The 22,262-nt window shown below is 41.5% G+C and overlaps 1 protein-coding gene across 3 annotated transcripts in view; it reads right to left on the minus strand.

Annotated features, from left to right (window-relative positions):
- The window catches only part of SUMF1 (sulfatase modifying factor 1), a 38,239-nt gene that overhangs the window by 5,184 nt on the left and 10,793 nt on the right, over positions 1-22,262 (minus strand). The window contains exons 4-8 of one of the 3 annotated variants that reach the window (XR_012624691.1): positions 13,190-13,272; positions 10,864-10,986; positions 10,289-10,389; positions 10,075-10,189; positions 9,015-9,128 (exon numbers count right to left, since the gene is read on the minus strand). Coding sequence is in view for 2 of the 3 variants with exons in the window: in XM_074836076.1 (XP_074692177.1) it covers positions 4,141-4,146; positions 9,015-9,128; positions 10,075-10,189; positions 10,864-10,986; positions 13,190-13,272 (441 nt within the window). In the remaining variant the exon portion in view is untranslated. Of the gene's footprint in view, positions 1-839; positions 4,147-9,014; positions 9,129-10,074; positions 10,190-10,288; positions 10,390-10,863; positions 10,987-13,189; positions 13,273-22,262 lie in introns of those variants that run through there. The other 2 variants (XM_074836076.1, XM_074836075.1) reach the window with 2 other exon arrangements.

Consider the following 22,262-nt stretch of genomic DNA (forward strand, 5'->3'; position numbering starts at 1 on the left):
AAAGTACCATAATAGGTTAAAAACAGACAACTGCTGAAAAAGAAATGCTGCCAATTATTTTGTCTCCTCCTGTCCAGCAGCCAGCCATTTTTATCCTGGAAATATCCGAAAGTGGTGTTTTTTCTGCAGAGTCTTAAGAACACCACATTCACCAATACAAATGCAGTCACCAAAAAAAAATTTCACTTCTGTAGATCTCCTGAATCCCAGAATAATTTCCCTTTAAGAATCAGGTTCCCGAAGATGGGGTTTCACAGGGAATGACACCTCTCCAGCTTTTCTCAGTGACCACCAGTTTGACCAGGGTGGTTCCACCTGGTCACCGCACCATCCCAGCCTCTATTAAGGGACATAGTTGTCTCCCACCCAGCTCCTGCATTACCAGAGGTGAAGCTCTAGAACAATCATCACAAGCATTTGTAACACTGAATATATGTCATGGGGACTGTAAGAAAACCCTGCAAGGTGATGCTAGTACTACAGAAGCTGCCGACTGCATCCACTAAGATTGGCTGCTTTGAGAGTCTTCATACTGAAAGCTCACCATACTGAAACTTCAGCAGCTTCACACCAATTCCCCATCTCAAAATTTTGCAATAAAATAAAAATTGGCCTACTACTGCATTTAGTACCCTACAAATACTCCACAAAAACCACACCCAGAGGCAGCATCCGCTTGTTTCCGATCCAGGGCGCTCCTCCATGGGGCAGCTTACTCCATTTCCAAAGTGTCTGGAAATTGTCTTCACAAAACTTGCATGTAGATGCACTGAGCCCCACTCTAAAATAAGCCACTAACAAGCACAATCAACTCAAACAGCCTGTTAATCTCACTTTACGGGAAGCCAGAGTAGAACCAGCCAGAATAAAACTCACCTAAAAAAAACTACATGAGAACAAGACAAACCTGAGAACAATGGAGCTGTTGAGCAGGATTTCCCTTAAAAATTGTAATGCAAATACAGAGCAGCAATCTTTGCTATTAGCTCCAAAGTAACTTTTATAAACGAAGAGGAACATGCTAATTTAGGATTAGAAGGTTTATTGTCCAGCCATAAGACTTACCCAGGGATAGCATAAACTGAAGCACGCGAACCAAAGAAAATGGTAATTCCATAAGCTCTTTTTATTAATTACAAATATCTTCTGCAAGGCAAAAACAAAGCATCAAAGATTATTTGGTAACAGAAACCCAAGTTAAATTGAACTCCCGCAGCCTCTGAAGCAGGATTACAGCACTGAAACACTTTACCACCTGCAAAAATCTGATACAGCGTTCTCCGATAATCTATTCTATTACAAAAAATTATCCTCTTGATAGATAATTCTTAAAATCACTGAAGGTAAAGAGGTTATCCTAAAACAACTGGCAAATTCTCTGAAAAGCAGAAAATCACTAAGTATTAGCTGGAGAAACAGTCACTGCCTGACAACTATCTGTGGGCTACATTTAATTCTCTTGCTGTTGCTATTTCCCTGTCTTGCTCTGCAGTTTAGCAAAGGAAAAGATAAAAGGAAGTCGGGATAACCAGATTTCACCAGAGCTGTATCCAGCTACTTACACACGTACTAAATCAAATGCACAAGTAACCGTGTGCAAGGAGACTAACTAGACTGATGCCTGCGTCAGCTTGTGACTGCACTCAAATTACAGGAGGTTAAATAAGAACCACAGGGCCTCCAAAGGTGAATTCAGTTCTCCTTGCTGGTGTTAAAAACGCAGCTTACAAGAACTCTCAGTCTCATATGAAGGCTACTGGGGAGTTAAAATTGGAACCACAGCATTGAACATAGCGGGCAGCAAAGCCACACGGGCTGATCTGAAAGCAATCTGAAAGCAACAAAAACTAAACATCCCCCATCCCCATTTACACCGTTTTGTACTTCTGTATCCCAGGTCTGTCTGCCCAGGGAGAACATGGTGCTGGAATCAAGCATTGTGTTTCCCTTCTCTAACGGTTTGCTTCTGCACCCTGTGCACCCCCTCTACGTAGCGCTATGGGCTGAGGACTGCACAGGCCCCTAGACAACCTGTCACCATCCCCGCAGCCAAGGCCTCTACTTGCATTCCTTTGCCTCAGGAGCCCTTTACTCCAGCTCCTAGTAAATTCACAGCTCAGCCACTGCAGTAAAGCTCAGGGCAAGCAGCTGTCCTCCCCCTGTACTGCCCAATGCCTTATTTTTATCTCCCTTTTTCTACTCCAGCCTTGCTGAAGAAACCTCAAACATATCACATGCAGGAAGGAGCCACCTGGACTCTATTTCTTTAGCATATTAAGTTGAACGATTTTGTCCAGGTAGGCAGAAGGGTGCTGCAGCTCCTTGGCCTACCTGTAGCATGAACCATCCCTGTTATCCCACACAAGGCCCCGTTCCCTGCTGCAAACTGAGAGAAAGGCAGAAACCAAGTCCCCACAAACTGGAATAAGAGATTTCAATTTTCTGAAAGGTGTTAAGAGCTAATGACCCCTACCAGCAACCCTGCTCCTGATGCTGTACAAAAGAGTCCCACACATGCCCTCCTCACCAGAGTCCTCCTCTCTGGGTGGTCTTTCTCCTACCTACATCACTTGCTTAAACTTTCTCTTGTTTTACGAAGAACCTTAGCAGTCCTTACATCCACAGATACAGAAATATAAACTCATTCCTGTCTGAGCACTGGCTGCTTAGAGAGTACTAAAAAAACCCAACCAAACCCCAAAAAACTTTACTGCTTTCCCTTCCACAGAACTATGCAGACTTCATGTATGGCATCCTGAAAAGCTGTTAACTGGGGGGATCTTGGCCTTTCAGGAACAATGCAGGCATTTAACATACTTGGTAAACTAAGAGTGTACCAACATTGCCTAACTTTGGTCAGACAATGTTACAGCTCAATATCACAAATTGTAATTTAAAAAAGGAGAAAGCCTGCAATGTTCGTATCTGCTCATGCTTGTATCTTTCTTATAAGATAAAGGAAACATGCTTTGGTTATGCTTACCCATAATAAAAACTCATCAGAGCACAGCAATTAAGGTTACTTTTGATTAAAACAAGCAAATCTTTGTTCCATCAAACAATATTGGTTTATGCCATTATCTGGAGAAGTGCACCATCTGGTACTGAAGTGGAAGGACATTTGCTGTCCATATGGAGAGCACCAGAGCTGTCCAGACTTTGATCCCTGATTTAAAGAACAGAATTTGTTGTATATTGGCAAATTTATTTTGTAGTATAATTTGTAACAGACATATTATAGTCTGATTGCATAATTACAAGTGCTTGTGGATTCAATTACCTAAGCTTATAAGTAGGATTATTCTTTAAAGAGTTATTAAAATACATAGAAGTGCTTTTTAAAAGTAAAAAAACTTGTATTTCTTTCATTACATCAAACAAATGCTTTCTGAAGTTGCATTCTAATTTTCTATGCACAGTCAGCTACGTGGTCACTCTGCTTTGAGCTAAATCAGTTTCCACAGAACTGCAGGTCATAAGAAACTACACACTGTACACAAAAAAAAAATCAGAGCCAGAAGTCAGCACAATTAAAATGGCCCCATAAAGGGCCTGTGGTTTGATTGATCTCACACACACACACACACACTTGGCTACTGTCTGCCAAGTGATCATTTACATTTTTCAAACAAACAAACAAAGCCACCCTGGTGCTTCCTAGTCTTGCCTTTATGCACCAAACAGTAGCTGCACGATGCACAAAAGAAACATTTTTTGTGAATTTGTCTTGGACTGTGGATTTTTTCCCACTCATGAGAAAAATCAGCCCAGCAGCACTTACTCCTGACAGCAGCAGTGCTCTGGCTTTTTACCCCCTGCCAATACAGGAGGAGTTGAATTATCAGCTTTACATTTTCTCAAGTGGATTTTACAATTCCCTCTGAAGTGAGTTTGACCACACAAAAAACACTTCACCCACATGGCTGAGACGTGCTGCAAGACTGTCTTTGTGCTGCCATGTGGCCCCATTCTGTGCAACTCCAAGATGTCTTCAAGTGCAAGCAAAGTAATTTCAGAGAACAGCAGCAAGACAGGTAGCCCCTTGATCTCCTGGCAGTCACTGAAGAATCCCTTGAGAAAGGAGCCCCAGAATGCACAGTGTGTACTGGAGAACAGTCATGGCAGATACCACCTGGCACCTTAAACCTAAACGCACGACAAAGTTGTGCTTAGAAAGGCTTTTAGTGGTTAGTGAACACAGAATAGAGACAGGAACTATGCTGAGAGGCAGAGGGAAGTTAGAAGAGCAAGTCACAATTGAAAGACACTGTTCCACTTGAAATTCAGAAAATTTATAAGTTATTTCCATTTCCATGTGTAAAAGTTTTGTACAGACAGCTATTTTAGAGGTGGTCTATTCTGGTTTGCTCAGGATTCCTGATATATGAGATTTCTACTGGACTATCCTGCTGCACTAAGTGAATGTGACCAGCTTCCCATTTTTGCTGAGGGAGTACAAGCCCATTGTCTCACAGGAAATGGAGGGACCATTCACTGTGTTCCAGATGACAAGTAGTTCACTACATATAATTTGTTACTTAAAACCCCTCCAAACACAGTATTATTTGTTTTCACAGCTAGTCTCAGTACACTAATCTCCACTGATCTTGTGCACTTGTAAAATGGGGAGACTTTCATTTGCTTCAGTCAAAACCTAACAGAGACATTAGCAGCTCACTACACCAATCTGATGAAGCGGAAATCAAAATAAAAGCTACTTGCCTCATGTTTTGAGCAAACCGCTACTACTATACAAGTGTTGAGGCTAGAATACTTGAGGAGACTTAGTTGTAGATGTGTCCAATGCTTAAATAGGCTCTGTAAGAGCAAATCTCCAGTTATATCGATGCTCCGCTCTTAGAAGTTACATCCAATTACAAAGTTACAGCCTTTCAGTGTCACTAACCTGAACATCCTGGCTGCACCCCCAAACCCCCACTGTTGCTAATAGTGGCCATATAGCTTTTTATTTCAAGGACACCGTACCAAGCTCTGCACTCTATGTACTTCTTGAGCTGCACAAAAACCCTTCAAATTTGTTTATTTGGCTTCAATACTTACCTGCACAGGTCCCATACCTGGCAAAGAAGAGGAAGAACATTGCTTGTTCCATTGGTAGAGCATAAATTAAATCTAATACCTTAAGAAGTAGAGAACAACTTACAAAGCACTTTCAGGTGTCCCAGTTTAATTTTATTCTTGGTAAGTATTTGTGAATGCAAAACGATCAGTTGGGGGCAGGGGGGGAAATTTGTGTGCAAAATTCCATATGTTCCTTGTAACCAGTTCTCAGTATACCCCAAATGTCTCCAGTACTAGAAAACTTTTTTGAAGATTTCAGTTGTTAAACTAAATATGCTAAAAAACTTTCACTAAGCTCTGACCCTCTAGAAGAATTCCTAGTCTTTAAGGCAGAAAGAACACATCCTATATATAGGTTATGCTGACTTGTACTCTGGAGATACTTAAGAGATTGGCTCTGATAGATATGGTGCTAATCATTTTTAATGTCTCAGAAGACACTGCAGCCTGGCTATTTTGGGACACCTTTTCACATTATGAGATTCAGTTTTCTTATCCATTTAATCAGAAAAACCCTTTGGAATTCACTTTGAAGTGCTCTGCCTCAGACACTAGATTTGGACAGTTAGTTTCCAACTGAAAAAAAAAAATCCTAAAAACATCATTGTTAACACTTAATTTTTAAAAACTTCCTGAAATGTCTGCAAAAAGTTTGTGCTGAATTTAAAGACCTGAGCAAACCCACAGCTGCTCAAGTTTAACAGAGAGCAAAAGTCACCTGACCCTTGTTTTTCACGATCCCCTTAATTCAACAGGGAAGCAGTGCTGCACTGACAGTAGAAACACAGAAGTGTCTCATTGAAAAAAGCCATTCTAATGAAGGGGCACCACTGCAATACTTAAGAAGAAGGATTTTATTTTTTTTTCCAAGCATCATACCACAGTAGCTGTAGCTCAGCAAAATACACGATTCTAGCTAGCTGGGTTTTGTGCAACTGGGATAAGTTGGGAAGGCTGACACAAGCAGAGATATCTATTTTTTTTTATAAAACAAAAAAAGATGAAGTTAAGTAGCACCAATGAGAGGGAATGGACTAGTCAAAAGCTGCAGTTTGGATGAAGACTCCTAGAGGTTCTTTCCATTATTACCACAGTAACTTCCACATAACCTACTTATTTCATGACTTTCACCTACAGTCACCATGAGGACAGGCTGAGAGAGTTGGGGGTGTTCAGCCTGGAGAAGAGAAGGCTCCAGGGAGACCTTAGAGCGGCCTCCTGGTACTTAAAGGGGCTACAGGAAAGGTGGGGAGGGACTCTTTATCAGGGGTGTAGGATAGGACAAGGGGTGACGGTTTTAAACTGACAGAGGGCAGATTTAGATTAGATGTAAGGAAGAAATTCTTCCTTGTGAGGGTGGTGAGGCACTGGCACAGGGTGCCCAGAGAAGCTGTGGCTGCCCCCTCCCTGGAAGGGTTCAAGGCCAGGTTGGATGGGGCTTGGGCAACCTGGGCTAGTGGAAGGTGTCCCTGCCTGTGGCGGGGGTTGGGAATTAGTCTTTAAGGTCCCTTCCAACCCAAACCAGTCTATGATCTTACATGAAAAAAAGCTCTATGGCTTTGCCAGTGACAACACAGAGATCTCTGTTTAAACAAAATATGCACATTACCTTATGCTAACCTACAGACAAAACCAAACACCTCTAGAACGTATGTAGGCACAACGGACCAGAGATCTATACACAACATTTAAAGTGTTTTCATTCTCCAGGCTCAGCCTAGTTACTCTATTTTTCCTTCCCAGTGTTGCTACTTACTAGACAAGAAGACTTCTAGAGCGCCATGCGCTTCCCCCTGCCCCAAGAGGCCACTGTACAAATACGCAGCCACAGCTGAAGACTGAGAAACACCTGAACAAGAACGGGGACAGCTGCAATAAGCTCCCAACCGTCAGACCTGGGTTCTTCCCAGGGACACAGATGCTGTTTGTCTCTGCAAAAGGCCCTTTCCCCATGCCCCAGTTAAGGCAGCATATACAGATCATGCTGCACAGTGCCAGGTGCTGATGGGAAGCTTCAGCAGTAGGAGGGGTAACGCAGAAGTTTCCCTGGTACAAACCATGGTGACTGATCACCCAGTCTGGAACAGAAAGCTCAGCCTTGCTCCCTCTCCTCCTCCCTCCCCCGACTCCTCAGGCCGCAATCAAATCAATACTCACCTACTCTGACATGGGAAAGTTCACTAGTTCTATTGTTCTTCACTTTCATCCAAATTTACATTCTTCTAGCTACTCAACACTTCATCTTTAGAAGTGTTACTCTTAAACTGGCCTTGTCTCCATTCATAAGGTACAGAAAAAAAAATTATCCTTAGTTGCGTGTAAAACACCCACCAGAATGGAAACAGAATTACAAGACAGCAGATGTTTCTTTCCTAATCAATCAGTATGCAAACAGGAAAAAAACAAAATTTAAAGAATCAGTTTGAATACTAAGTTTAAGTTCTCTATAAATTTCAGCTGTACATATATGCAAACCATGAGTCAATGTTGGAAAGAGACAGGTGTATTTATACATTCAAGAGACAATTCATGCACTACAGCTTTCCATTATTGCTGAATTGCAGAAACTGGTAGAAAATTTTGACTACTGTGAAATATTCAAATCACATCATATGAATTTGTGTGGTATGTGAGAAAGGTAAGTTGATGGCGATACAACACGGCCAAGGTCCCAATGGAAAAGAAGGTTCTTTAGCCATTGCTATGCCACTAAGCCTTCCTACCAGCAAACATTGGAAAATAGTCCATCCTATTTTAAATCAAACAAGAAATAAAAACCAGCTACAGTCCTCAGCATTTCGGTTATTTGGGAAGATGTATTTAGCATGCTGTCTGACACAGCTGAAGCCACTAGAGAGGCCTGTGGTACCTTACTGGGATACAAGGAACTCGCACCTGACCTGTGTGACTGGTATGGGTTAGGTCTCCAGATGCTCCATCAGCTGGTGAAGCTGCTACTACAGACCTAGAGCAATCTAGACCCTGAGAGAAGTCTGATTTCTCTTGCTGGACACATCCTCCTGGAAGAACAGCAGAATGTCAACCTCTGCAATGTACAGAACAGCAAAAAAAATTTAGCAAGTTCCTCCAGCTACTTCCAATTGCTGACTTCCCAGAAAGGCCTCCAATTATATCCGGCACACCAAAGACAGACTACACATGTCATAAGAGACTACAGCACGGGGATACTCAAATCCTGCAGCAGAGAACTCCTGCCCCGTGAGGTTTAATTGGTTTTCCTCATTACAGATAACCATGTCTGAACAAAACAAGCTCTGTGAGAGCAGAGCAGTATTTCTCAGATTTAGTCATCTTGGATAAATGAGAAAGAAGGACATGTAACACTAGAACTTGAATCTGCTGAGAGCTACTCCATAAGAAACCCCCCATACAAAGCTTACCCTGCAGGACCTCTTTCTCTGTCTGCCACAAAGAAAACCAAAGATTAACCCCTCAAAGCCTAGTAAGCTACTTCTCCCCATGAACTTCAGCTTTTTTACATGCTGAGTTTTAAATGAGCAAGTAGAAGCCATAAAGATAATTCACAATGGTTTGCTCTCTACCTGGAGGGGAAAAAAAAAAAAAGTAGTACAGCTTGTAGCAACATAAATGAACAAAGAAAACTTCTCTTTTTTTTTGAAAGTAACTGGAAAATTCTTGATTTCTGTAATGTGATGCCAGTTAGGAAGTATTCAACTGCTAATCAGTTCAGGAGGCCTGTCCAACAATAACAAAAAATCAAATTGCACTACAGCACTACAATTTCAGTGCTGATTACCTGTAGTGTGATACCTCCTAATTCACCAGAACACAGCCCACCCCACCCCAGACACAGCAGAGAGAAGCAAAGAACAGCTGGTTTTCAAACAACAACCAGATCAGAGTAGCAAGAGGGAATTCTATACTTCATGTGATGCCGATAAAATACTTACAGGGTTGTGAACTTCATCTGTTGAATGATGCACAGCCCACCAGTCAGACGTCCATTCCCAGGCATTTCCTACAATGTTGTACAAGCCATACCCATTGGGAGGAAATGCAGTGACCTACACAAGACATGGAACACAAGTGCCAGTTCCATGAACGACTCAACATGTGGGGTTTTTAATCCTGAAGACCAGTCTGCTCAAAGTGCATTTGTCTTTACTAGGAGCTTCTGCCTTCATATCTCACAAGAAGACACCAAATTAGTAGTGCAGAACTATAATACTTTTACATAAACCATTAAAATAAAACAGAACAAAAGAATGAACTATTATCAATGTTCTCAGCACCACATTTCCACTATGGCACACAGCATCTTCGCACTGGTTCTGGAGACTGATCCTCTAAAGCAAGGCACTGTCTGACCAACAGACACAGACCTGAACACAGCATCAGTGATCTAACCTCCACGTCCAGGCTTATAACTTCCAGATTCCCCTTACCATCAAAGGAAAGCAAGGCTGGCTGTCAACTCATGCACTGCAGACTTCTCTACTGATCAAACTTTCTGGACTTACTTTAACTACCGTTTAATAATCCATTCCCATTCTTGATTGTCTTTAAAATTCTACTCTGTTGTTTGCCATATTAGACAGACTCAACCTTTCCAAAAAGGGAAGTTTCATTTCTGTTAAACTATTGCATGACTCTTGTGCCATGGGAACAACTACCCAAAAAATAAGAGCTCAAAAAATTGTAATGCCAAAAGTGCAGGCAGAAAATATTTCAGCTTCTGGCTATAAACTGACTGGAAAGGGGAAAAAGAGGTCAGTTTGAGAGGAACTAAAAGTTCAAGTGAAACTAATCTTTACTTTTCAATTAGCTTTTAAAAAGTGTCCCTTGGTAATACTCAAGCCTGCAGTGAAATATACTGTAACTTTAAAAATCTAAAGGTGAAAGAGTACAGGAATGGAAAACAGCCATGGTCCACTGTTTTGAACACAGACCTCAATTTTAGGAAGACTAAGTTCATTTCCATATAATTAATTCACTTTGAGACACACTTACAGGTGCAGTTCCTTTGTATCCATCTTCTGCAGTGTTATTAGTTGGGAACACTCCCTGCCAGATATTGGCATAATGTTCACCTCTTGGCTGAAGCTTGTTGCCCCAGGGGAAAAGTCTATTAAAAGGCATACAGAAAAGCAGTTGTCAAACGTTTTATTATTTAAATAAAAAAATGAGACCTCCACACACACACTCCCCTTCCTCCCCACCTTACCCTGGAGAACTGTTTGTATTCCAGTTCTGTTTGTACCAACATCTGGCAGGTTTTCAGGGAGAGCAAGGCTTCTATGGGGACAATTTGTACACGAAGGAGCCCTGTGTGGTACGTAGTTCAGAACACAGGATGGAGATGACATAAACCTGTTATCCACTTCATCTTTCCCTCCTCCCCAAGTCCACAGTCAGATAACAAGCGGATCCAGTGGCCCTACAGTTGCTGTGCAGTGATGTAGCTATTTATTTAAGCTCTTTTGCAACTCTTTTGGCCTTGGTGCTAAGCTCGTTTGCCACATGGACTTCCATCTCCTGCAATAGCAGCAGTCATGTGTCTTGACATTTTGTCACTTCTCCTCCTCTCTTGGGCTCTCTGCATTCGCATCCCAGTAGAGTTGAGATTACAATGTACCATTTAGGTATTTAGGGAAATTCACTTACCTAAAGGAATCTGTTCAGACTAAGTCAAAGTACCACTATACAAGACTTTGAGGGTAATGAAAACCCACACAGCTCTTCCTTATCTGGTAAATACCAGTTTTAAACATTTATCAGGGACACATTTGTGACAGGTACCTATTTTCAAGCCCCCCTCGACAGCTGTATTCCCATTCAGCCTCAGTGGGCAATCGTTTCCCTGCCCATGTGCAGAATGCCACAGCATCGTTCCAGGAAACATGAAGAACGGGATGATCCGTTCTGGGGAACAAAATAAACAGGACAAGATCATCAGCAGAACGAGGCACTCTCACAGCTATACAGCACAATCACTTTATGAAACTCTTTTAGAGGTGGCCACAAAGGACCGTGAGGAAGTTCACAGTTCAGTTACAACTGGACAAGCTATCAGTTTACTTTTACAGAAAAGAAGCTATTTAAAGAAAGACAGCAAGATGCTGAAAGGGAAATGCAGCCATCAGAGAAAAACAAGGAAGAGAAAAAAAAAAACCTGCTGTTTGCCTCATCATGCTTTTACATACACAGAAGACATTTGTGGCTTGTGCTTTCTCATGGTCTCACCTCAGAAACCTGCTGCACCCAGGAGACAGTGAAGAACTATTGATAAACTGGCTTCTGTGGAAGGGCAGGTGCTCAGAGACCCAAAGGAAGACACCAGAAGCCTGCAGCACCACTACTCCTCGCTAGCCCAGTTTAACAGTATCTTAACAATAAGAGAGAATTCTCAATAGGAAAATTTACATTGCAATTTAACAGCGAATGCTCTTCACTTCCCTGTGCACTCTTTGCTGCAGGTTCTTTCTTTGCTGTCAGTTGTGGAGTTTTTGAGGGAGAAGTGAGATGAAAGAGTCCTTGCTCTTAGCAATATCATCTTTTACAGCACCCAATCCAGCAAACTATAGAAACTTAACAAAAAACTATTTTTCTTCAGGTGTTTCAAGCAGTCCACAGTTTACACCAAAGCTCCTGTCTTTCCCTTGGTTTAGTTCCAGGATTGCCCTTACAATCCTGACCTCTTTTTCCAGAAAAAGACAGAAAAAATGCCAAGTCATTTTTGTTACAAGGATCCTCCCCATCCAAGCCTCTAATAGACCAAGACACTTCAAGAGCTGAGGGTACTGGTCCAGAAGACAGATACAGAGAACTTGATATTAATTTGTCTTTCCTGCCTCATTTAACAAGCCAGCATATGCCTGTTGGGCCATTAGGCTGCTTCCCTGTGGCAAGTTCACCAGCAGTTGTGCTGGCCTAGGTTTATGCTGTACTTCTGCAAGACTAAATTTGCATGGCAGGTTTCCAACTCTTATCTGCTGACTGTGACCTAAATTTTGCTGTCTCCCCCTAACAATGCCTCCTAATATTATCTCTATTTTTGCCTCAGATAATTCTTCCAGTGCCCTTGGAGAACAGACAACGGACTTGTTACTAAGCAGTTCAGCCATCAGATGATGTTACACTAACATAGCCCTGTCCTTAGAGGACTCAAAACCATGCCAGCATCTACTAGATCTAGGCTAAGAGTCTGACTTTATTTCAAACAGCAGTTTTGAAACTTTAATTAGTTGATTAAGGCAGCTAGCACCAAGTTCACTGACACCTGCCTAGTGAGAGAATGAGTCGCAATATAAGAGGCCTCAAATGAAGGCAGCTACCTCCAAATAAGCATACAGCAACATACATCACTGAACAAAGGCTTTCACCATGTGCAACCCAGGGCTAGTTCTGCAGCATCCATAAAAAGCACCTGAGAATAATAAAGCCTTTTGATTTTCTAGGCCTAAAATTCATTCCACTTCTGAATGGTAAGAGATTGCATAAAGACACAGATCAGCAAGTTTCAGGATTCACACTACCAAAGCATGGCACTAACTACAGGCTGTTAAGAAAAAGTAAAGTTTTCCAAAGCATTCAGAGCTTCTAGATAAGAGTCACAACTGATTTTCCACAATAATCAGCCCACAAAGTCAGAATCGCAGTAAAAAGGAAAAAAACCCTCAGTCTTCTGCCACCAGAGATAGGCCTCCAAATCCCAGATGAAGGACATGCTACATGCACTCCTAGAGTAGGCACGCAACTAGTATTTAGTCTTCCTCTCTAAAACCAAATCTGCACTGAATCCTCTGAAGTTACTGACCCTCTGAAGACATGCTCTGTTTCACTGCCGATACATAAATGTGAAGACACACCGAAGCACATTTCAGTATCGTCTCTTTTCCCTCAGGTGGAAAGTGCTTAGAGACCTTTTTGAAATGCTACTATGTCCTTGACCATACAACCACCAAATACTGCATGCAACACACTAGAAGATGGGAAAACAGTTGCAGAAGCAGCAGCAAACAAGTAACTAATTTAAAACCCTTTCTTGCATTCCCTTCCTGGTGCAAGTTTACAGGTGTATTTACAAGCACTGTGTAATATAGTTGAATGGCTGCTTATGGCTTACCTGTTGGAGATACTCGAGTCAGGACCCTCAGGGTGCCTCCAGTTGGCTCCCTTCACGGGTAACCACCAGGGAGCAGCCGCAACCTGAAAAGGGACGAGAATGGCCAGGAAAGATGCCTTAAATTCCCAGATAAAGGCTATTCTGAAAAAACAGCATGTGACAACAAGCTACAAAGCTTTCACTCACAGCTCATAGCTCTGCCTGCAGCCAATTAACTTATTACTAAGGTGATCATTTGATCCACATGACAGTACTGCTGGCCAGGGAACAGCCCAAGGTATGGAAAAGCACAAAGAAAATACCACCCAAAAAACAGCGAGAGGGAGACCAAACCCTGAGCATGGTTTTCTGAAGTATTGCCCTCTGGCTGCCTCTCCTTCCCTCCTACATTTTCTCACCTGCAGGTCTGACACAAAGCAGTTTATTCTCTCTGAAAGCACAGCCTTCAGCATGCTGCCTGTGGTGGACCCAACTGTCCTCCCAGAAATTCTCACATATATTCCTTCACCTCTGAAAACGAAGGCAAGAGCACTCAGGTGGCAGTGGTTGGAAGAGGTCATCTGGACCATTAGAGTTTTACTCAATTCTTTTACAACAGTATGCTCACAGTACAGTTAAACCAGCTAACCCCCTGGCTGACCCCAGGCTGACACATTCTGCAGAGATGATAAAAAAAAAAACAACCCACAGTTTTGGCTTAAGGAGAATTTTCATCCCAATTATTTGCTCCCTAGACTCAGTGTTTTGGAATAACTAAAACAAAATCCTGATGACATCCTTTAACTAGGGTCAAAACACACATCTTGCAACACATCTGTTTTCCAGTTAATTAACTTAGTAAGCTGATTTTAAATTATTTGCTATCAGCTTCCAGAAGGTGGAGACAGAAGAGCCACAGAAGTCAAGTGAAGCCTTTTTTTTTTCCCCCAGTTGGTTTGCTGAGCCAATCAAGCTTGCAGACAAAATACTGTGCAACAGCGCAGATATCAAGTACTTCTCTTGAACCAAAAGTTTCAAATTTGGTTCTGCGATACCAAAAAATTATTCCTGGAATACATTCACTAAAGATTTCTTCTATTAAGCATACTTCAAAGCTGAGAAGGTCAGCACACAGCACATTTAACTATTCTATTCTGACTCACATTCACTTAGAAATACTTATCTTAATAACGGGTCCTTACAGAAAATTGAGGCAAAAAAGAACAGTCATGCTAACCATCAATAGTGTTTTTTTTCCAGCAGCTTGAGTGCTTGTTTCTGAAATACTCCTATTAGGGAGATAATTTCCATAATGAAGAAAAATCAGAGTAAATAAGCCTCCAATGCTTTAGGAGTTAAACCACCTACCAGCTGGTGAGCCCTAGACTGAGGAGGTCCAGATGCTACTCTAACACTGGCCTGTAGAACAACTTCCAGCAACTTCTGCCCTTCCTACTGCCCCTCAGCTTTCCTCGCTCTAGAGATGGCAAAGGGAAGAAGTAGACTGTTTATTTCTCTTCATCATGCTGCTAAACCAACTTTGTAAAGCTACACAAAGTTTGTAAACCTACACAAGTAGGAATTGTGCCAAGAGCATTACCCTTTAACTCACCAAATCCTTCACAGGACAGTCCAAAAGTAAAAGTCACTGAAACCTGGTACTTGAGGCAGAGCACCTGCCCGGTCAGACAATTTTAACAGCAGCTTCTAGGAGGAAGCTGCATCCTTCAACAGTGACGAACATTTTACATGTAATTACACGTGTGAGAAAAAATTCTCTACGACAAACATAAATTGTTATAAACTCTGGTCCAAACTACACATCCAATCCCTCATTTGAATGTTTCAGTAGGAAAATAAACTGCAATGTCTAAGAAATTGAAATGCTGCTAATACACAAAGACATATTATCTTTAAAGCACCTGATCAGTCTATGCTATAACAGCTCCCATGACAGCTTTTCACTCTTCTCGCATCATCACATCCAAATTTTGCCTACAGCATACATCTGGGTACCTTACCAAAAAGCTCATTGTAAATCAAGAGCAATCCTGGCCTAAAGCTGCAGAGCTATTGGCTTAAGCTCAGCTAAAAGCCCACAGCTCTTCACGAGCTCTAGGCAAGAGTGCTGGAATCCCTAAACTCACTGCAGGACTCCTCCAGGCTGGGAAGCCATCCACTCCGTGGGTTTCTGACACTCTCTTCCAAAGTAGATGAAGACATTGGTGTTATGTACAAAAGAAATAAAGATGCTCTCAGCAGCTGGCTGATGACTGAGATGTTCTGTCCATGTGTTCTCTACCTAAATGGGATCCTTCAGGCATACTAGTAAAGTAATGGCATTTCCTAAAGATCCTGCTTTCTCATCTCCCTAGCACGACAAGCACGTAAATCAACACCAACCACATCATTCTGGCTCAGTATCTAACAGCCAATGACATTCTCCCCACAATCAGAGCTCCCTACCCTTTTCAGAAAAGCATGAAAATATTTGATCTCTAACTAGGAACTACAGCTCTGAGAGTGAGCTTTCAAACCCAAAGATGGGATCTTCATTCAGAGATTCACAGCTCAATTCTCGTAGCACTAAGGCCTCAGAAGGACAGATACTACAGTCAATAGGCTTAGAACTAGTCTGATTTAACCAATTCCTTGTATATTTTAAGCTTTAACCTTTAATCTATACTCAAGATAGGACAGAAATCCAAAGTTAGAATTTTACAGCTCTTTAAGGAAAAGAAGAGAGCCACAGTAGTATTTGCTAAAGGTTATCCGTGAATCTGAAAGATCATGAGTAAGATTTCATCGCAATAGTTTTAAGCACAACGCATATTTGTAAATGAAACTGCTGGCTTTTGGATAAAAATCTCTGCAGGAGACTGCAAAGACATTTTAGAAGCCTTTAATTTTGGAAACCATTTTTGTTATGCAAAAGAAAAAAGCAGATGCTTTTAATCAGAATGGTTTATTTTAAACTGAGAAAAATATAATCTCTCCGCATGAGAGCACTACGTGTGCATGTCTTCTGTTTCTGGCTCTGCTGAACTGAACACCAAATGGCTGCCAGTCTTTGCAGAACACCCAGATCTTTAGAGAAGTTACACATACAGTACTAGGACAGTGATAACAGTGATAGAATACATACAGCCTTCAATAATTAATTGGGAACTAATCTAAGTCAGCCACTGACACCAGTGAGCATGCACCAAGATGCTCCTTCCAAAAGAGAAAGTCATGTACCTGAAATTTACAGTCCTCTCAGAAAACTTATCAGAAGTCTTTAAAGCTTTAATTGCTCTGAATCTAATTAGGAGAAGAGCTAATTAGTCAGAGATATTACAACATCACAGTTAATACAGCAAAACCCTCCCTTGCCACTAATGAGCTTAGTTACTTTCATAATGCTCAGCGTTCTCATGCTTCACTCCAAAACATGTGTTCTGTAGACTGGCAACAGATTCATTTTGTAAAAATAGCAGCATATGCTGCTGAATAGATCTTGAAGAGATACTGAATTAGAGGACAGTATCTCCTTCATTTTGATTAACTCTTTACAGCATAGCCCCTCACTTGTAACAGAACCCGTTAAACATAACTGCCTTGCAAACGTTACACAACTGCCTCGATAAACAAGGAAATGCAGTTCTCGAGCAAAGCGCGTTTCAGAGGCAGAGAAGCTCAACACTTGTTTTGGTCTGATCCAGCTGAAAACTTGGATTATCCAGCTCTCTGCTCCAGGATTAATCTTTAAGAACTCTCTGTTCTGCTTATCAAACTTGTAGCGCTGTGAAGAAAAGAGAACACGATACGATAATACTGGGAAGATATACTAACAGTTAATTCCGACATACACGTTTTCCACTCAAATGAAGCAATTTGAAGAACTGAAGCCTATACTCCCACTATCAGCTGGCATAAAATTCAAAGTTTTAAGTATTCAATTTTCTTCTCGAAGTAGGCTGGGATATCCTAACTTTAATTGCTCCATTAACTCGTGACTTCAAGATTTTTAGAGTACTTTACAATTATCTTTCAGAAAATTCCTCCCTAAATATATACAGAGAAAATGAAAGGGGGGAACATCAGGAAAGTCAGTTCCATTGTCAGCATTACACTGTTACTGCAAAAGCAGGAGGGGAATACCCTTAAAAACACACCCAAAAACGACCCCAAAATCCCAGCCAATAACCATGGAAATATTTGTATTAGTCTTGCACCTAATGTGGCACTGGCCATGTTAGAAAAAAACAGCCCCCCACTTGAGCTCCAAATTTCAAATTCAAATCACATTTATGTATTAGAAGAATTACCAAAAATAAACTCAACTGAGTAGCTAATCTTGGCTCTAATTCCATTTCTAACATGCAGCAAGTCATTTGAAATAACAAAGCTGTAGATTTTTAACCTTAAGTCAGGCCTGTAAGATGAGAAATTCATGCTGTTGTCCAGACATGTAGCACCCAACATCTTTTTTTGATGCACTACAGCATTATAATGCTTTTTTAATGTAAGAAGGCCTGCATACACTAGGTCAAGATAAATGTCTGGAAGAAGCAGAAGTTATTGCAGAGTAAGAACCTCAGCAATTTAGGAATCAACCATCTGAAAAGAGATTTTTCCAAGTGAAAAGTAGTCTAAGTCTGGAAAACACTGCAAGAATCATTTATTAAGTGTGGGTTCTTAAAGGGAGATAAGGCACACTTCAGTTTCAGAAGCTGACTTAATAGGTTACCACTTGTTAGAACCAGATTTTGTTAAGCACTGTACATCTTTAATTTGCAAAAGGATCCTCTTGGCTGCAAAAGCAATGTGTGCATCAGCTGGAAGCAGGGAAGTTAAGAAGCCTTATCTCTGGGAAATACACTCAGTGGTCTAGACACCCTCATTGCTAGCATTGGTAGGACTTGAGAAAAAAATTAGTTATTCAGTAAAGAATATAATTTTTGCATGAGGTTTTATTTTATCCATGTAAGGCAGATATACATAAATCTCTGTCAATTTTTCCTCCTTTAAGCCTTATCTTAAACCCTGAACAGCTGATTAATGAACTACTGAAGAAAGAAGCAGACAGAAAATAGAACATTTTTAGTAGGGCAGGGAGTTCAAGAAATAAAAATAATTACTGTCATTTCCCCCTCAGAAACCAGAAAGAAGTCACATTAGGTGGGGTCCTGGTCACAAGTAACTTTACACCTATTTCTTTAAGTAGCATTAGCATACCTCCCCAAAAACCCTCAAAAACCTCCTCCCTCACTAGATTTGGGGCAGAAATCTCTCCCACCCTCCTCACGCAGCTCCCGGCACCTGTCACCCAGCACCTCCTGCCCTCCGCAGCACGGGAGCCCGCTCTGCCAGCTGGGCACCGCCACGGGATGGGCGACAGTCACCTACACCTGCCTGCAGCCGCGGACGGCAGGTGCCAACGGATCCCTCGGACACAGGGGTGGTGGTTCAGCAGCCCCAGACACTAGTGGGTATTCTGGGCGGCCACGTGAGCACAGCCCAGCTCTCGGCTGACACCCAAGGCAGCATTTGGGATGGCTGGTGTCACTACCCTGGTGAGGTCCTGCTCTGGGTCAGAGAGGGAAATCAGTGGAGGGCAGAGACGAAGCTCAGCCCCGCTCTGATCCAGCTTTGCAGCCTGATTCAGAACACGTCACACCGCGAGGGGCAGTTTGAACCAAGCCGGAGACACGTAGTGGTCCCACTGGATTTTAAAGCCATTTTCCAGACACAAGGAAAAGCCCTCCGGCAGATGCCCGCTCCCCATTCACCTTCACCACTCTGCAGCTCTGCTTCTCCTTCTTATCGGCACACTGAAAACAGCACGAACATGACCTATTTCTATGCAGCACATCATCTCTATAGCAACGGGCTTGTGTTTAAGTTGAAACAGCTGTAACTGAGTCAGGGAGACATTGCAATGTAAATAGTGTGGAAGTGAAAACCGCTTCAAGGCTCAAGACAAAGAATAGATCGCTCCTAGCCAGTTATCAAGGTTGTCATAGTAGCTGCATAAGGGAGACATAATCTACATATGCAGCTATAATTCATATTTGTACTTGAAGATACTCTGCAGAGAAGAGCAAACCTTCTATAATTATGTACATAAACTGAACTGAAACATGATTGTCAAATTCTCCACCAAATCAGTAATTAAGCACACTGAAACAGCTTAGAAGTAGACAGTTGAGTATTTTTTCCAGAAGATAACTAATACTTCTGCAACGCTACGGCAAGTCCCATGCTATTTATTATATCAATTAAAAGTCCCAGCTCCCCAAAAGCTCTAATTACAGAAGAATCTGTTTTCATTCTTATTTTCTAAAGTTTCTAGCCTCCCTCATTAGCTCAGAAATGAAAGCAATAAGGGTTTTTGTTTAATATTGAATATTGATATTGTTTGCCTTGAGTTAAGTCTCAATATTTGAAAGTAGCTTGAAATTGCAGTACTCCAAAAAGGAAAGGCAGCAGCTTTATAGAATAAATATATTTTAGGTCATCAGTTAGAGAAAAGATTTCAGACTTCATCAGAAACTAGCACTTTATTTTTACGAAGGAACCCTTCCTTTGCATAAGGAAAGGCCATTGAATCTCATTCAAACAGTGTAATACGTCGCAGCTATGTCCATCCTCCAAGAAAAATAACCAAAAATATTTGGTGCTAAAATCCAGTAAGATTCATTAAGTGCAAGTTTTGGAATCCAAAGAAGCTTCTTTTGAGGAACCGATATTCCTGGTGAGTTCCATTGCTGGAAGTCTATTTTTCAGTCAACATGTAAGTCGGCACTCAAGCTAGTCATTTTTTCCAGCAACCAAGTGAATATGAGCTTTAAGGAAATGACATGTGCACAGATATATCTACAGCCTGAGGCACAAGCAATGCCCCACTTTAAAGTTGTAGTTTAAGCTGACAAATATGGACTAATATTACAGGTCATTCCCACAGAGATGGTTCCTGCACATCATTCTTTATCCCAGTGGTGGGAGTACAGCACAAGAAGATGGATATTAACAGTTCAATAGCTCCATCTTCCCAACTCCTATTAGGGGCGATTTGAAGCAGTGGGGTCTGCAAGAAATAGGCTCACCCACCTCTTCCTTCCTCTCTGACAGGCCTCTGAAAAAGCAAAAAACAAGTGTAGTAGAGACAAAATTTACCCTTAAAGAAACAGTAAGTGGGTTTGTCCACTTCTATTTATGCATCCTATGTACACTGACATCTTAGCATCGTCAGACAAACTACACAATAACCTACCTGCTCCCCCCAAGCCACAGATAAGCAAGTCAGTGCATGCTGTCATGCAAGGTATATTCTCCACAGTAACTGCTTGCAAACACTAGTGCTGCTATCCTCCCTGCAAACATTGCTCCTTTCATTATGATTTGAAATACACAATGTTGTGACAATGGTTTTAGAATGGGACTATGCCCTTTGAGTTACAGGCTAGAGGCACTGCTATAAATAGGTAAATTGCACAGCTCATACAAATAGTGATGAAAGTAGCATCCAATAGTTCTAGAGTGACAGAATTCCTTAATAATATTTGCTCAAGTCTGCCAGTGAACTAATTTCATTGCATTCTCAGACCAAAAATTCAATACTGCCTAAAGACAACTGAATTATACAGATTTGTATGCTTTCAGTCTCTTCATTGCAGAGTTTATCTGGCCTAGAAGCAAAAATTAATTTTGCTATCTTCCACAAGCCAAGAATAAAAATGTTCCCACTACTCTCCAGTGAACAAATCTGACTTTATGCTGCACTCCAGCCTTTGTAAGTGCTATCCTGTTTACCTTTTTCATGGTAGCTGCACAGCAAGCGAAACTCTTGCAGTTATTTGCAAGAGCTCTCAAATCCCCACGCTGGCAAGCACGCCTCAGTACCTTCTCATTTCACAGACACAATCTGAATGCTTTTTGCTCTAGGATACATAGAAATGCCATATAAATGGCATTGTAAAATGCCATGAAATAATAGCACCAGGCATGCATTTCCCCCTCTCTGCTTCCTCCTTAACTCAGGGAGATAAAAAAAAGCAAGAAAACAGTTTCATCATAAAATAAGAACAGCAAAATCTCTAAATTTTGTGTTTTTTCCATTTCCCCAAATTCTCTCAAAAGAGAAGGAAAGAAAAAAATAATCTCCGAGTGCCAAGCTACTAGTGTTTTATCTACGACATCTAAACCAAAAGCCAAGTAACCAAGAAAGGCCATAACTTAATAGCTGCAGTAATTAGTAGCTGGTTTTAATCTGCAAGTCAGAGAACCAATTTTAATATGTGAAGCCATCAAAACTTGTTAAGCCCACACAAAACGTTTTGGTTTCAAAGGGCCTTCCACCCTCACCCTAGAAAAACCTTTTTTATTTGAGAAAGTCCTCGCGAATTCTATCTCTAACACCCTCATCTGTTACAGTGCTAAGATTTCCCTCTCTGCTGTGTTACCACTGCAAACTTAGAGGCCAAAACTAAAACTCAAGTTCCCAGAAATCTAGCACAATTCAGTTATTGGCTGCTACACCCCTTTTTACTGCTTCCCTTCCAGAGGAGGGTTAGGTCCAACTTACATTCCTCTAGCAGTAGCTATCTAGGAGACCACCTCACCTCCAGGAAACACACACCCAAAGCTCCAATTATTCTACGTGCTAAGCTGGTTTGCTCCTGTATTAGCTTTCACCAGCCCCACCTCTTGTTCTAATTTAGCTCTCTGCTTCCTTCGAGGGCCTACGACAAATTTGGCTGGTTTAAGAACTGGAGAAGCCAAAGTGGCCAAATAGAGGAAAACCCCCAGATACCCCCCAACAGACACACACACCTCATTATTTATAGGAGCTGTTATATAGCATTTAGTTCAATATCTTCACTTCCACCTTCCCCCAATTCTTTCACTCTGTATGAAATACTACTTCAAAAATACACATTGCTGTTGCTCTTCCCCTATATTCACATTTGCATTTAGCACCCCGTGCTTCAACTGGAGAAAAGCCTCATCAAAACACATCTGAGCCACTAAGGCAAAGTAAAAATACAGTCCTTTTTCACATTAATTTGGTGGAGGGGTTTTCAGTACCAGTAACAGACCAACGTTTTCA

The sequence above is a fragment of the Strix aluco genome, chromosome 11 (assembly GCF_031877795.1).
Source record: "Strix aluco isolate bStrAlu1 chromosome 11, bStrAlu1.hap1, whole genome shotgun sequence".
Classification (NCBI taxonomy): domain Eukaryota; kingdom Metazoa; phylum Chordata; class Aves; order Strigiformes; family Strigidae; genus Strix; species Strix aluco.